Raw genomic sequence first — 16,455 nt, 5'->3', positions numbered from 1 at the left:
CAATTAAGTTCCGTTTAGCAATCTCATGCATGTTGTATTTTTCGATCCCTCACACTTAGGATAATAATAGTTTTCAGTTGTTTCAATATACTCAGACAATCAAGTGTTTAGAAATTTTCCGATCACAACCATTCATCAAACAAAAAGGCATTCTATTTCATTTCATTGTAAAATTTGTACAAGTTATTCTGGTGGGGATCACCCCACTGATCTACATTTTGCTCATCCTCTCCTTCCTCTTCACTATCCTCACCTCGCCTCGGAGCCGTGTCGCCATCCAAGAGAAGTCCTCTTCTGGGTAACGCTTATGGAGTTCGGCCAAGAGGTCCTTGTGAGCATTCACATAGGCACCAGCTATCCCTGTCACCATTTCTTCGTCTTTCGCCTTAAGCTCCTCGATAAGTTGGGCGACCTGAGAAGCTTCATGGCCGGAGCGCCTCGACTTCCCGAGAGCACGATCCCTTTCACCGAACATGATTCTGTTCGGCCACTCTGTCTTCATAGAACTTCGCCCGCCCCTCAACTTGAGATATGTAATCCTGAGCGAATGTGAGTTGGGATCGGAGGGAAGCCATTTCCTGATTCTTCTTCTCGACCTCCTTTCCCAGACGATGAGCCTTTTCCCGAACTATGGTCTGGTTCACCAGGCACTCCACGTTCAGGCTCATGGAGCGAGTCAAGATATCGTCAAGGCTATCCGGGGATAGCCTGTCCCGATCCTCCCGAAGGCAGATGGAAGACCCCAAGACTTTGGCAAAACCGGGGTTCTCCCGAACAGTCCGGTTATTCTTCAGGGACTCGATCAACGTTTGAGCGCCACGAGAAGAGGATCTCACAGAAGATTGAGAAGGACCCCTTTCTGTGCTTGGAGCAACTGGAGGGGGTGGAGCCGGCTCTTCCTGTTGAGGAGGAGATCGGACAGTTTCAGTGATCGGCGGACCCGAAGGTCGGGACGGGCCTCCTTGCGTCTCCCCTGGTTCATGGCTAGGAGTTCGAAGCTTTTCCGAACGCTTCATCTCCTTTACTTTCCGGGAGATCTCTCTTTCTTTCTTCCTCTTCCTAGAACCCTCATCACCCGCCATACCTGCACAAAGAAGAGGTCAGTGAGATCGCTAAGGTCCTGAGATCTGAGATGTAGAAAATACCAGTGCCGAGGTCAGAGAGCGGAAGATCGCGATCTTGGTCGGTGAGCAGCTATATGGTCCAATGGTGCAGCTCGGCGGTCACCGCGTCTAAACAGGAATACTTTTGAGTGGCAGCCTGATTCTTCAGATCCATCACTATTAAGCTTTCCTCCTGGTTCAGGTTAATGTGCTTCGGAAGCAGGGGCCCTTGGTGCCACCAGCTACGGGGGAAGTCCTCAAAGCAGGTCGGATTTTTGCTCCTTAGAATGAAGAAGCGGTTCTTCCAATTTTTAAGGGAGGAGGGCAGATCGGTGAAGAGCCCGCAATGAGGCTTCGCCTGAAAGAACCAGTGCTCGTCGTCCTTTCGGCGAGTTAGCCTGTGCAGTTCGGGGAACACCTTAGCCGTAGGTTTGATTCCCTTAGCTCGGCACAGACCTCGGAAGGCTACTAAGATCCGCCACGAGTTAGGATGAACTTGAGCAATGCACACCCGGTGAAGTTTTAGGACCTCCTTGAAGAAGTCATCTAAAGGGAACCGAAGACCTACTTTAATCGTTCCTCGTATACCATAACCGTGTCATTCTCTTCAAAGAAGTGATCGGCTCGGTGATCGCCGTGACACGGATAAGTTCGCATTTAATCGGGAATATTGTACTCCTGGATAAACGATTGTAGATCGAACTCTTGTAAGATCGATGGCAGCTCATCCATAGGGAGATTCTCCCTCCCTGAAGAAGGTACGTGCCTTGATGGCCCGATCCGCCCCCGAGCTGGAACAGAGGCCTTAGGAGGTTCTGTTTGCGCGTTTGGCCCGACCACCTCTTCTTCGTCAGACGACCACGAGAACTGAATGGAAGGAGGACTCGCCGCTCTTTGACCTTCGGCACCACTCATTTTCAAAGAAAACAAAGAACTTAAACTAAAAAGAAGATCAAAGCCCTTACCGAAGTCTGATCGGCGTCGGAAGAACTTGAGCAAACAAGAGAACTTTGAGGTTGTGAGCGAGAGATTGAAAATGACATACAGGAGCAAATGGCTAACCCCTCACCCCTATTTATACTTGTCCGAGCATTTAATGCCCACGAGGTTCTAGGCAACGCATCGATTGGTGGGACTCGCCAGCTGTTCTGACACTTCTCTCAAATATTCCAAAATTCCATAAAGAGATCGGCATTATCAAGACAAATATTTCGAATTACGGATCAGTTAAGGTTTGTTCAGTTAGGAACCAGATCCGATAAGCACATCAAAGCTCGGAAAATAATCAATAAGATAATAATTGGAGAAACAAGATTTTTATTTCCAAAAGATCGGATTACATCATTTGGGCGATCTCTAGGGATCGGATTACAATGAAGGTCTAACTACATCATTTGGGCGATCTCTAGAGATCTGATTACATTGAAGGATTACATCATTTGGGCGATCTCTAGAGACCGATGGAACATCCTATCTAAAGAGTCCCAGGTTTATAACTGATCCCAAGGGTGTCGCCGATCGGAGCTTAATCCGCTGTCGGAACACCCAATGTGGGAGGAAACCGCTGTCGGAACACTCAATGTGGAGAGAAGCCGAATGAACTTGAGGAAGCAACCGCCAAGGGTCAGCGGAGCATCAGCAATTTGCTCGGCCAAAATCAGTTTGTCGATCATGCCAGTTGAACAACTTGGGATCGGCACGGTCGAGGTCCGCAATCCAGATCGGTCAATTAACCCAGTCCTCTCACCATCATCAGACAAGGTTATGCGATCACCGGGGTCATAAATTTTCAGTCGAGGAATAAGGAAGTCCATCGGAGAGGGATCAAAAACCACAATCATGGCCGGAACGACCGCCGGAGCAGCTAGAACTGGAAAAGAAAGAAGGAAGAGAGGAAAATCAGATGAAGGAAATGTCTCTGTCGTCAGGGGTATATATAGGGGAAAACGGGCATTTATTGCTGAGCAAAAACGGCTTAACGCCGGAATCGAGAAATTAATGCTTTGACCAGACCGGACCTGAGAAAGGGAAAGATCGGAATAATAGATCGGAAGATGGGAGACCAGCATGAAAGATCGGAAAAGAGCATGTAAAAGAGATCAGAAAGAGGGAAGATCGGAAGGCAAAAAGAATAAGACAAATCCCAATAACCGTCGTCAGAATCAGAGCCGAGGTAGTTAAAGCATTGCAGATGAGATCTCCACCGCACGCCTAAGAATCGCTCGCAATGCTGACAGGTGCCAGGGTATGTCATGACAGTTTTGTACATCCCAATCCCCACCGTTGATCTCACTGGTAAGGACAAACCCGGAACCCTTGGATCAAGAGAGAAGACGACAATACCAGCGTCTTTCGCTCTTAGCCCTCAGATCGTTCCGGACAAGAAGATTTGGGACCGTCAGATTGAAAGAAGAAAAGGACAAATATTCTGAAGAGTGATCTCAGCCATTCATTTTGATTCTCTTTAATTCCTGAACATCCGATCATGTCCTTCGAAATCTTGACCCTCCATCTCCCTCAAAATAAATCCTGACCCTTCATGGGGAGCACCCGATTCCTATAAATACCTGCATGAAAAACTGTTCAAGGGACGGGCAAAAAAGAGAGGTAGTTATTATAGCGGAAGAACTCTGAAACTTGATTCAGTTTGTTACTCTGCTACTTTGAAGTTTTGATTAGAAAGACTTTTGAAACTAGTTTTCTGAAGTGTTTTCTTGAAAAGGATTCTGAATACTGGAACTCTACATTTTCAGTTTGTTCATTATCTGGTCACACTCTCACTTTCAGCCCTTTATCATCTCTGTCTTCGTTCCCATTATTCAAGCTCAATTTCATTTCACTCGGTTTTTATCTTAATCTGATTGCATTTTAGCTAAGCACCCTTCAATTCACAAAGAACATCAGCCCTCAAGCTAATCAGTCTGCTGTCTTATTACTATTTGTCACCCCGTAGTCATTTCAATAGATTTGGCTCCTTACAGGTAAGAGCTCATATTGCTGTTTTATCAAGTATTTACGTTTACTTTCTGCATTTTCTTTGTTCTTTTTATGTATGTGATTTTCTCCAAGTTTGTTTAGTGCCAAAGAACCTTAAAGAATGTTACTCTCTAGTTTATTTCTTTAGTGATCAGTCTATCATTTTATTAACCTTCGTCGTTTCTGAATGCAAATTTTCTAGTTCCTAGTAACGTGTAAGTGGTTGGGTAAAATGTAGGTAGCTGCAACTTAAGGGTCTCTTTTAAGGGAGAGAGCCTGATTAACACGTCAGGAAAATAGCTACAATATTGGGCTGACGTAAACGGCAATTCGGCAAGATGCCATAAAGTGGAATAAAACCAAAGTAAACGAAACAGAATAGATCGGACATTAATAGGTACTGGTAAAGTGACCTTAGGGGAAGTCAGCAAAATTCAGTCCAGCTTCTCTTATTTAGTCACAAAATATCAATTAGTTAAAAGAAGCCTTGTCCCCGGCACCTTAGAACGCCAAAATCCTTAGCTTTAGGACCTTATGACATGTAGCTGAAATTTAAATTCGGGAAATCGGAAAGATCCCATTCAGGTTCCTGTTAATTTAAAAGAGATCGGAGGAGAGTTATTATCCGGTCTCAAATCAAAATTTTAATAAATACTTAATAGAGATCGGAGGAGAGTTCTTATCCGGTCTCAAATCAAAATTTTAAATAAATACTTAATAGAGATCGGAGGAGAGTTCTTATCCGGTCTCAAATCAAAATTTTAAACAAATACTTAATAGAGATCGGAGGAGAGTTCTTATCCGGTCTCAAAACGAAATTTTAAATAAATACTTAATAGAGATCGGAGAAGAGTTCTTATCCGGTCTCAAAACGAAATTTTAAATAAATACTTAATAGAGATCGGAGGAGAGTTCTTATCCGGTCTCAAATCAAAATTTTAATAAATATTTAATAGAGATCGGAAGAGAGTTCTTATCCGGTCTCAACTCAAAATTTTTAATGATTTAATAGAGATCGGAGGAGAGTTCTTATCCGATCTCAACTCAAAATTTTAATAAATATTAAAGAGTTTGGAGAAGAGTTCTTATACAACTCTTAAATTAAATTTTAATAAAATAGTTCTTTTAGATAAGATTAACCTGCAACAGTAACTCACTAAGGTTGTCTCATTTACTTATGTATCTGGGTGATCCAAATTTAGTGAAAAATCAAATGCTCCTTTAGTCAAAAGGATCAACATGTCCATTCAAGCCCTTCTAACTAATGCAAAGTTAAATCTACTTACTCTTATTAAGGGACGAGGTGGGGTGCCTAACACCTTCCCCACCCGTTTACGGACCCCGAACCTAGAATCTCTGTTTTGAAGTGGTTTTATTTCAATTTATCTTCACAAATGGTTTTCTTTAGTTACCCTCAAAACTAAGGTGGCGACTCCTCACTCTTTCCCACTTCGGTGAGTGATCGTCCAGGCGACCGCAAAATCCCTTGCGACATCAACTACTTTTATGCCTAAATTATTCCATTTTTTAATTATATTATATGTTTTTTGAACATATTTTTAAGAAGTATGTCAGTTGGTCTTTTCACACAAGCAATTGCATCGTTATTTAAGAGACTAATGAAGATGAGACAATTATAAACTTATTATTATCTAGAGTGATAATGTTGAGAGCTCAAAGTTTATAATATTAATGCCATCCATTGGAAATATTTAATCATATTATAATATTAATGTCGTCCATTCGGAAATATTTAATCATATGTGATTAAATATAATATTTATCTTAAACGCCAGATATGAGTTTTGAAGAACATAAATTAGAGTAGAAATGTAAACTCAAAGTTAAATATTGGGAATATCTAAATTATTATTCACACAGCATTTAAAATTATAGATATATACTCCATAGGAAACTAGATAATACTGTGGTACATGATTCATATCACGTACGCAATAAATGTCCAACTGAGGCATTACAAGTTCAATCTCTACTTTGTATTGTGTGAAGCCCTGAGGGTTATAAGTAATCTTCACCTTGTACCCTCATGACTCCGATCAGTTACTCAAGACTTAATTTAGCGCTTGCTATCTTAGTTTTGTTACCAAAGGATTATGGATAATTCAATCTGGCGAGACATTACTGAAAAAGCAAATTAAATTAAGGTCAAAAGACTTGTGAGATGAGCAAGATCATTATAGTGTTATCACATTAAGTTGTGTTCATTGATCAATCAATTATGTTTATTTAAGCTAGACATAATTATGAATTGTAAGAGATTTGAATGTGATAAATGATATAGGGTACTGCATACTGAATCTACTCTAAACTCCATCAATGAAGATGTTACATTATCCTAATAGATATATAGCAATCGAGCTCTCAAAAGTATATACTTATTACATGATCTATTTGTGAAGTATGAAAATTACAGAAGCTAAAATGAGAGTTAACTCATCGTGTATAAGTGAGACATGTAAGAAATATAGTTTGTGTCACTCATGAAGATTAATTCGTATCTATTATTTTATTTATTATATAATAAATAAAATAAAAAATAAAACAATATATATATATATATATTAATTACAGATTGATTTGTATAGGTGACCCGAACAGTATTTCATGCACTTTTAAATAATAAAAAATTATAAAATTTTAAAAATCATGAAAAATCTTATATTAAAAAACTTTAATTTAAAAAATTTTACTTTACTCTATCTCTTTCAAAATATGTAAAAACTATAATTTTATAATTACATTTTTAACTGATAAGATTAAAATTCTCCCTAAAATAATAAAAATTTTAAACTCAAATCTAATAATATATGTATGAAATTCTAGACATCATCATTGGACCAGAATATTTTAAGATTTAAAAAAAAAAAATGGAAATGGTTGTAACCACCTGATTATTCTCTTTCCAATACTTTTGAATGGCTTTAAAGCCAGCGCATTTTTGGTGCCAACTTCAACCCATTAGTCTATGATCCAGATAAATATATAATCCAACAACTCTTACAATTATTTTTTCTTCATTAACCCAACTAACTTATTAATTAAAATATTTAATTATTTTTTAATTGATTAAAAACACACTTACACACTTGAGAGAAGACATACACCCTTTAATTATTATTATTATTAAAGAAAATTAATCTTTTAATTGTGATTTGGTAAGTGAATTTATTCCTATTTTATTAACAAATTTTGAATCTTAAGACAAAGTCTATGTAAATTTTTAAACAACTCTTTATTTTTCTTAACATGAGTAATTTAATTTTTATTATGATTGAAAAGGTTTTTATTGTAGCATTGAAAATTATATATTTAAATTATATAATGGGGTAATTTTTGTTGTAATTTACAATTTCTATTTTAATAGTAAATTTTTTTATAATATTGTAATTTGAAATTGGAATCCATAACCCATATATTTTAAAAGAGAAATTCCATCATATTAATTAGGTATGCTTGAGTTAATTAATTAATTAATTAATTAATCTTTTATAATACATATTAAAAAAAATCTTACTTATAAATTTAAGATGCAAGTTATATCTATATAGAGCAACTTATTAAATACCATCTATATATTTATATTTTGAATATGAGTCAATACAATGACAGTTCTACCAACCATATTTGTCTGTACCAATTACAAGTTTAGTAGCTCTCCTGTCTGCATCAAGTCTCCACCTTCCCTATCATTTATCTTGCTTCATTTGTAAGATTATAAATAAATAAATAAATATATATATATATATATATATATATAAAACAATAATGGCTTCATTTCTATGATTAAAATTTTAACCTTCCTTTCTTTTTCAAGTCAAGGCAATGCAACTATTTCCTCCAAATTTATTTATTTTTTTCTTTCTTGTGTAGATTTCTCTTTAAGTTTTAGCCAAACAATGTCACTATATGTTAAAAATAATATCTTAAGTATATTAATTAAAATATAATTAGTTTCATAAAAAACTGTACCAACTAATTTCTATTAAAAATCACAAGCACTCTTTCCCTTCCCTTTTTAAATAATTTTCAGACTTATACCATTTTAAAATGGATTACGTTGGTACTCAAATATGCTTTTATTCGTAGATTTTGAGTTTTTATTTCCTTGTTTAGTGTTGTCTCCTCTCATTTATTATTTTTCCATATATCATGGAGTTGTTGGATGTGATGTTCAATGATAGGGGTGTTCGGTTCCAGTTCGGTTCGGGATTTATTTAGGAATCATAACTGAATCGAATCGAAATTTTAGTATGGTTTCGCTTTAATTTTTCATTATTTTGATTCCAGTTTAGTACGGTTCTTGGTTCTTTGGTTCCAGTTCGATTCGGTATGATTTTGATTCGGTTCTCGGTTCTTAAAATAATTTTATATAATTATTTCCTTAAAATGTCATACTTGAATTAGCATTTAAGTTTTGAATTAGGTTATTAATACATAAAATATCATATAATATATCTTTTAGCTATACATAAATTATATAATCTTTAATTATAAGGTGCATATATAATTTAGAATTAAATATATTATATAATATAATAATATAAATATATCATATAATATACATTTTAACTATTTATTAATCACATAATATTTAATTAGAAGATAAAATATATATATATATATATATATATATATATGATAGTAGTATATTTATAATTAAGAATTATAGGGTAATTTAATTGATTTATAACTAAAATTATTAAGAAAATATAGAAAAATGAAATATAATATTAAGTTATATTTAGTTCATAATTATATATACATATATAAATATATATAATTATATTGAAAGTATGCAATACATCTAAAAAAAATAAAAAAATATATGTATAAATTCGGTTCTCAGTTCGATTCTAGTTCAGTATGGTTCTGGTTTGATTCTTAGTAAATAAACAAAATCAAACTAAAGTATCAAAATAAACTTGATATGGTTCCTATCAGTTCAGTATGGTTCTTCAGTTCGATTTGGTTCGATTCTCCCAAGAACCATGCACAACCCTATTCAATAATATAAGGTATAAATTTTCTCTCTTGAAGAAGATAGAAAATTTGATAGTTGCCAATTGGCTCATAGAAAGACTTTAGAATTGAACAATGATAGATTACTAATGAGTGAAGCATACTTCTTATTGAATGGCCAACTCAAATACTTTGTTAATATAATCAGATATTTTAAATCAAAATAATTACTATTATTTTTTATATAAATGATTTATCTTAAATTTTTTTATATAAAATTATAATAGAACAAAGTTTTATGCTTTAAATTTATATTTTGTCTCTATTTAATAAAAACTCTCTTTTTTTTCTAAACAAAAAATTAGTTAACATATGAAGTGATTTTCAAATAACTTACTCAGTAGACACTAAGGGTTTATTCGGTATTACTGTTAGATCCACTATTAAGAAAAATATGATTTTAAATATATTAATTAAAAAATATTAAAAAATAATTTAAAATTAAAATTAATAAATTTTAATCATAAAAATATTAAAATGATAAAATAATTTTTTTAATAATATTTAAAATAATATTTTAAAAAAATAATTTTAATTTTTCAATACCAATGCCAAAAAACACTAAATTTACACTTTTAATTCAAATAATTTAATTGGTATTTAAAAACATAATGAATGAAAAATATTAGATTCGAGTATCTCTCTATTTACATTATATTCCAACAAGTGAACCACTCAAAGTTGACACATGATTAGGTACTAGTGGGTCCTCCTAAGTTGAGTGATTTTTGGATCTGGCATCGATGATTGATGAATGTTAAGCTTTTATGCATTGGCCGGAGTGGGGAGAAAATGATACCTCATAATTCATCAGGCATAGAGATGGCAACAGCTTAAGAATTATGATTTGAGTAAAAAAATTATATTTTTAAAAATATATTTTTTACAATAAAATATATATATATATATATATATTTAAAAATTTATAATTAAAATATATTAAATTTAAATTTTTTCAATAATAAAACGCACACAAAAAATAAAGAAGCGATACACCATTGCAAAATCAGAACAATTTTGTATTTCACATACATATTCTATTTTTGATATGAAATTTTATAGGAACTTATTCACTCTCTACCAAAATCAAAAATGAAAATCGCTATACCCAAAATTAGAAACCGAAGATTATATATATATATATATATATATATATATATATATATATATAATGAAATACACACATAAAAAATAAAAAAGTGACACATTTTATTATAAAATTATGATAATTTTATAATAAAATAATAATATTTATATTTAATACACACGCTACATATTTAATATTAAATCTTTAATAAAAAATTTTAAAATAATATTTTCCCGACATTAGCTTAAATAGCATAAGCATTACCAAACACAAGCTACATCTAAAATCAAACCTTTCATAACCCCTTTTTATTACTTTCTTCTAAAAAACAAAATTTAATAATGTCATTGTCTTCTCTCCTTCCACGTCCACCCTGACTCTCTTTCTTTAAGGCAGACCAAAGTTCAACCTCTATGAAACTGTTCTCATAGCTCTATCTCTCTGAAGAAATTCATCAAACACACTCAGAGACATGAGGTCCAAAACTCAATCTCCAATTAACATCAAGCTCATTCTCCTCTGTTTCTTCCTCTTCTCCCTTTTTCTCTTGATCATTTGGTCCAATTTCACATCTTCTCACCCAATTTCATCACCCATACCAGAAACCCACTTGCAACCCAATGATCAAGAACCTTCCTCTTCCTGTCCATCTCTTCCCTTAAACCCAACATGCACCAAAATCTCACCTTCTTTAGCCAATGCTCTCGTTCACTACGCAACAACAAATATCACTCCACAACAAACCCTGAAAGAAATTTCTGTCACCTTAAGAGTTCTGGAGAAAAAATCACCCTGTAACTTCCTAGTCTTTGGCCTTGGCCGTGACAGCCTAATGTGGACATCTCTCAACCACGGTGGCCGCACACTTTTCCTTGAAGAAGACAAGTCCTGGATCGAGCAGATCAAGGAGAAAATACCCAGTTTAGAATCCTACCATGTGAGCTACGACACCAAAGTGCATCAAGCAGATGTGTTGATGGAGACAGGACAGGCGGAAGATTGCAGAGTTGTGAGTGATCCAAGATTCTCAAAGTGTCAACTTTCACTCAAGGGGTTCCCTAGCGATGTGTATGATATAGAATGGGACTTGATCATGGTGGATGCGCCAACTGGGTATCACGACGAGGCGCCGGGGAGAATGACGGCGATTTACACGGCGGGGTTGATGGCGAGGAACAGAGAGAACGGAGAGACCGATGTATTTGTCCATGATGTGGATAGAGCAGTGGAAGATAAGTTTTCTAAAGCTTTTCTCTGTGAAGGGTACTTGACGGAGCAAGAAGGGCGGATAAGACACTTCACTATTCCTAGCCATAGGACTCGTTTGGGCAGACCCTTTTGCCCTTAGAGCTTCTTCTTTTTCCCCATTGTGCGTTGGGTTGGGTTTCTTTCTCTCTCCCTTCAATTTCTTTTCTTTTCTTTTTTTTTTCTTTTTAATTTTTGTTATTTTATACAATTAAGAGGGAAAAGGGTATTTCTCTTTTTATTTTTTTTAATTTGTTCCAAAATTTCTACTGTAATAGCAGTGAGATTTTCTTTCGATTTAGCAATTATGTATAAATATAATAACTACTTTGACGATTTTTTATTTTTTTAAATTTATTATAATTAAATTTAAATTTGATAAAATGATTATTTTTACTTATTAAAAGATTATTAAAAAAATTAAATATTTTACTAATAAAATTCGCATGAGTGATAAAAAATTTCATATTTTAGATTAAATATTTAAATAAATTATAAATTAAATATTAAATTTTTATAAATAAAAAAATTTTCATTAAAAACGTTTCACTTTCATAATGATAATGAGTCTATTCAGTATGAACAGAGTTAAATCTAACTTGATAACTTAAAAAAATTTATAATTTATTATAAAAAAAATTAAATATTTTCATTATTAGGTGATTATATCATTAGAAAGCATCAAATTTTTAATATTAAGATTAATTGGACTCAAATATTTAATATTAGGATTAAAGAGTACTAACCGTGATTTAACAAGTCAAAGGCTATAAAACAAGAATTAATTAAGGTAAATTAGGGATTATTATACAATGTAAGAGAACTACCTGAATTTAGACTCCTTCAACAAAAAGAATACAAAGAAAATCTTAATTATCAACAGATGAAGCACAATTATTTTTTTTCCCAATTTTTCGCTATTTTTTTTATTTTCAATTACTTTATTTTTTTTTTAATTTTATCATTATATTTTCTGCTTTCATTTCAATTATATTGATAAAAAAAAATACAAATATACAGCAGCGAAACTTGCCCATAAAACTTGAGGGATCAAATTTAAATTTTAATTTAAAATTTTTTTCTTATATTATATAAATTATAAAACAATAAATATAAATATAACACTTTATATTATAAATTAATAAGTAACAATAGAATCAAATATGTTTACTGAAAATAATAAATAAAAATCTAAAAAATAATGATAATTTAATAAATATTTAGTTGATTGTGAACGATTTTCTGCTTTATAATTGTGATTTGTGAAAATAATTATTAATGTAAATTTATATTATTTAAATCTTAATTTTTCACTAAGAAATAAATAAATTAAAAATAAATAAATAATTATAAACATATATATTATAAATAAAAAAGAAAATAATAAATTGCCTTTTTCTCGATATGTGAGTTCTTAACTTTCGCAACTTTAATTTATTGCGCACAACTTTCTATCTATTTATTATTATTATTATTATTATTATTATTAAAACATTTAAAAAATTAAATCGATTCACATTAAATATAAAATAATAAAAAAAATTAAAATTATTTTATATATAAAAATTAAATTATTTTATTAAAATATTTTTTAAATTATTTTTATAAAAAAATATAAAAATTTAAAATTTAAATTTTAAATCATGTCTACTATATTTATTATAACTATAAATTTTAATATAAATTAAAAATTTTATTTATTTTCTCTCTTTTTTTTAATAAACGGTTTTTTTAACTAAGTTTACACATTTAAAAAAATTATTTATATAAATTAAAAACATTTTAAAATAAAAATAAATAATATATTTTTATTTATTTATTTTTATTTTAATATGTAAATTAATATTAAAAAAGAACAATATATATTACTTTATTATAATTAAATAAATGATTAATTTAAATTTAAATTGATTAAATTAATTCAATTAAATTAATAATATAAATAGATTAAATTAATTCGATTAATGTATATATAATAATAAATAATTAATTAATATTATAATTTCAAATAAATTCAATTGATTTAATTAAAAAAAATATTTCATATAAATAAATTATATATTTTACTCAATTGGATCAATTAAAAGATTAATTCACTAAGATATATGATCAATCTAACATGTCACATATTTAATTGATCCAATTGATTGAAATATATATTCAATTAAATCATTTAAGCGATAATTATTATAGTTAATCTAAATATATATGAATAATATTATATAATGTGACATGTCGCATACTCAATTGATTCCATTAACTAAAACATATATTCAATTGAATCATTTAAATAATAATTATCACAATTGACTTAAAATATTTATGATCAGTTAATTCAATTGACTCAAAATATATATGATCAATTGACATAATATGACATGTTACATAATCGATTGATTCGATTTATTCAATTAAAGGCCAATAATAATCGTCATAATTAACTCAAAATATATATGGTCAATTGATTCAATTGACTCAAAATTATATAATCAATTGACATAATATGACATGTTACATAATTAATTGATTTAATTTACTCAATTAAAGGTTCAATTGATGAAAATATATAATCAATGTAATATGTCACATGTTTAATTAATTTAATTAATTAAAATATATAATCAACATAATATGTCACATATTTGATTGATTCAATTAATTAAAATATATATTTTATTAAATTATTTAAATAATAATTATCATAATTAACTTAAAAAATATATAATTAATATAATTTTTTATATAATTAATTAATTTAATTTATTTAATTAAAATATATATTCAATTATTCATCAAACACATTCAGAGATATGAGCTCCAAAACTCAATCTCCAATTAACATCAAGCTCATTCTCCTCTGTTTCTTCCTCTTCTCCCTTTTTCTCTTGATCATTTGGTCCAATTTCACATCTTCTCACCCAATTTCATCACCCATACCAGAAACCCATCTAGCCAATTCTACAACCTTGCAACCCAATGATCAAGAACCTCCCTCTTCCTGTCCATCTCTTCCCTTAAACCCAACATGCACCAAAATCTCACCTTCTTTAGCCAATGCTCTCGTTCACTACGCAACAACAAACATCACTCCACAACAAACCCTGAAAGAAAATTCTGTCACCTTAAGAGTTCTGGAGAAAAAATCACCCTGTAACTTCCTAGTCTTTGGCCTTGGCCGTGACAGCCTGATGTGGAAATCTCTCTCTCAAAGGTGGCACATTTTTTTTTTTTGAAGAAGACAAGTCCTGGAGATCGCAGAGATCAAGGAAAAAATAGTTTAGAATCCTCCTGAGCTACGACACCAAAGTGCATCAAGCAGATGGGTTGATGGAGACAGGACAGGCGGAAGATTGCAAAGTTGTGAGTGATCCAAGATTCTCAAAGTGTCAACTTTCACTCAAGGGGTTCCCTAGCGATGTGTATGATATAGAATGGGACTTGATCATGGTGGATGCGCCAACTGGGTATCACGACGAGGCGCCGGGGAGAATGACGGCTATTTACACGGCGGGGTTGTTGGCGAGGAACAGGGAGAATGGAGAGACCGATGTGTTTGTCCATGATGTGGATAGAGTGGTGGAAGACAAGTTTTCTAAAGCTTTTCTCTGTGAAGGGAGGTTAAGGCACTTCACCATTCCTAGCCATAGGACTCGTTTGGGCAGACCCTTTCGCCCTTAGAGCTTCTTCTTTTCCCCCTATTGTGGGCTGGGTTGGGTTCCCCTCTCTCTCTCTCTCTCCCTTCAATTTTCTTTTTAATTTTTGTTATTTTATATATTTAATAGGGTAAAGGGTATTTTTCTTTTAATTTTTTTTAATTTGTTCCAAAATTTCTACTGTGAATGCTGTGAGATTTTCTTCCGATTTAACGATTACATATAAATATAATAACTATTTTGAAGAGAATTTTTTTTTATTTTTTAATTTTAATTAAAGTTAAATTTAAGAAGACGATTATTTTTTTATTTATTAAAAGGGCTATTAAACAAGTTATATATATTTTATTATATCCAACCGTATTAAAAAGTAGGCCGAGCACGGTTTTTGGTCTTAAATCAAATTGGAAAACGGTATTAAATTAAAGTTGTTTTTGATGTTTTAGGTTAATTTTTATTTCTTTATTAATAATTAAATTAAAATCTTATGAAAATTAAATTAGAATCATATTAAATTAAAATAAAATTAATAATTAAATTTATATATTTATTTTTTTATTTATTTTAGATGTATTATATATTTTTAATAGATATATAAAATTTAAAATTATATTTTATTTTTCTATATTTTATTAATATTTTCAATTAAAAATATATTAAATTAACTTATAAATTTTTATTATAATTATGTTATTATATTATATGTAACATTCTTAATTTTTAAATATATATATATATATATATATATATATATTTTTAATTATTGTGTATTGTTTAATTCGCTTTCATTTTTTTAAATTCGATCATCGCTTCATTGTGTTTTTTTGGATTTTGCGCAGATAATAAGGCTGCTTGAACATATTTTTAATTATTATTATAATAGGCTCTTTTTTTTGCGTTTTTTTTTTTGCTTTTGTCGTTGTGTCGATTTTCTAACTAACATTACTCTAAAATTACTTAAATTTTGCTTTGATAAAATTAAAATAAATAAAAATTAATAAATGATTATAAAATTTCGATTCCTTCTAGCTATATAATATATATAATAATATTTATAATAGACGGATTTATTTTTTTTATAGTTTTTTTAGTTTTTTGAAAAATATTTTGAAAAATATTAATTTTGATTTAATATAATTGTTTGTATTGCTTGTTGTGATGAGTGCTGAGGAGAGGGGATATATGAGGAATAATAATGATGATTATGGGTGGTTTAGATTTGTATGTGTTGCATTTTGCATGTTGCATAGGTAATTAGAGAGATGAGAGACTTTGGATTTTGAAGATTTTTTTTTTTTTTCTCTTTCTTTTTTTTAAACTTGTAGAAAATTAAATATATTAAATAATTGCA

At 30.9% G+C, this 16,455-nt stretch overlaps 1 protein-coding gene and 1 pseudogene across 1 annotated transcript; both read left to right on the top strand.

The window, feature by feature from the left end:
- Nucleotides 1-10,491: 10,491 nt before the first annotated feature.
- On the top strand, nucleotides 10,492-11,794 carry LOC110640744 (glucuronoxylan 4-O-methyltransferase 3-like). The gene has a single exon (XM_021792215.2). The coding sequence runs from the start codon at nucleotides 10,679-10,681 to the stop codon at nucleotides 11,552-11,554; it is 876 nt and encodes a 291-aa protein (XP_021647907.2). The 5' UTR covers nucleotides 10,492-10,678; the 3' UTR covers nucleotides 11,555-11,794.
- A 2,450-nt stretch (nucleotides 11,795-14,244) lies between these two features.
- LOC110640754 (glucuronoxylan 4-O-methyltransferase 3-like) lies at nucleotides 14,245-15,354 on the top strand (annotated as a pseudogene).
- The last annotated feature ends 1,101 nt before the right edge of the window (nucleotides 15,355-16,455 follow it).

The sequence above is a fragment of the Hevea brasiliensis genome, chromosome 12, assembly GCF_030052815.1.
Source record: "Hevea brasiliensis isolate MT/VB/25A 57/8 chromosome 12, ASM3005281v1, whole genome shotgun sequence".
In the NCBI taxonomy this organism is placed as follows: Eukaryota; Viridiplantae; Streptophyta; class Magnoliopsida; order Malpighiales; family Euphorbiaceae; genus Hevea; species Hevea brasiliensis.
Note: the sequence above shows the minus strand (reverse complement) of the source record. Positions and strands in the feature narration are given on the sequence as shown.

Bases quoted from the DNA above. Each gene is read 5' to 3' on its own strand.
- LOC110640744 (XM_021792215.2), top strand. From the start codon at position 10,679: ATGAGGTCCAAAACTCAATCTCCAATTAACATCAAGCTCATTCTCCTC.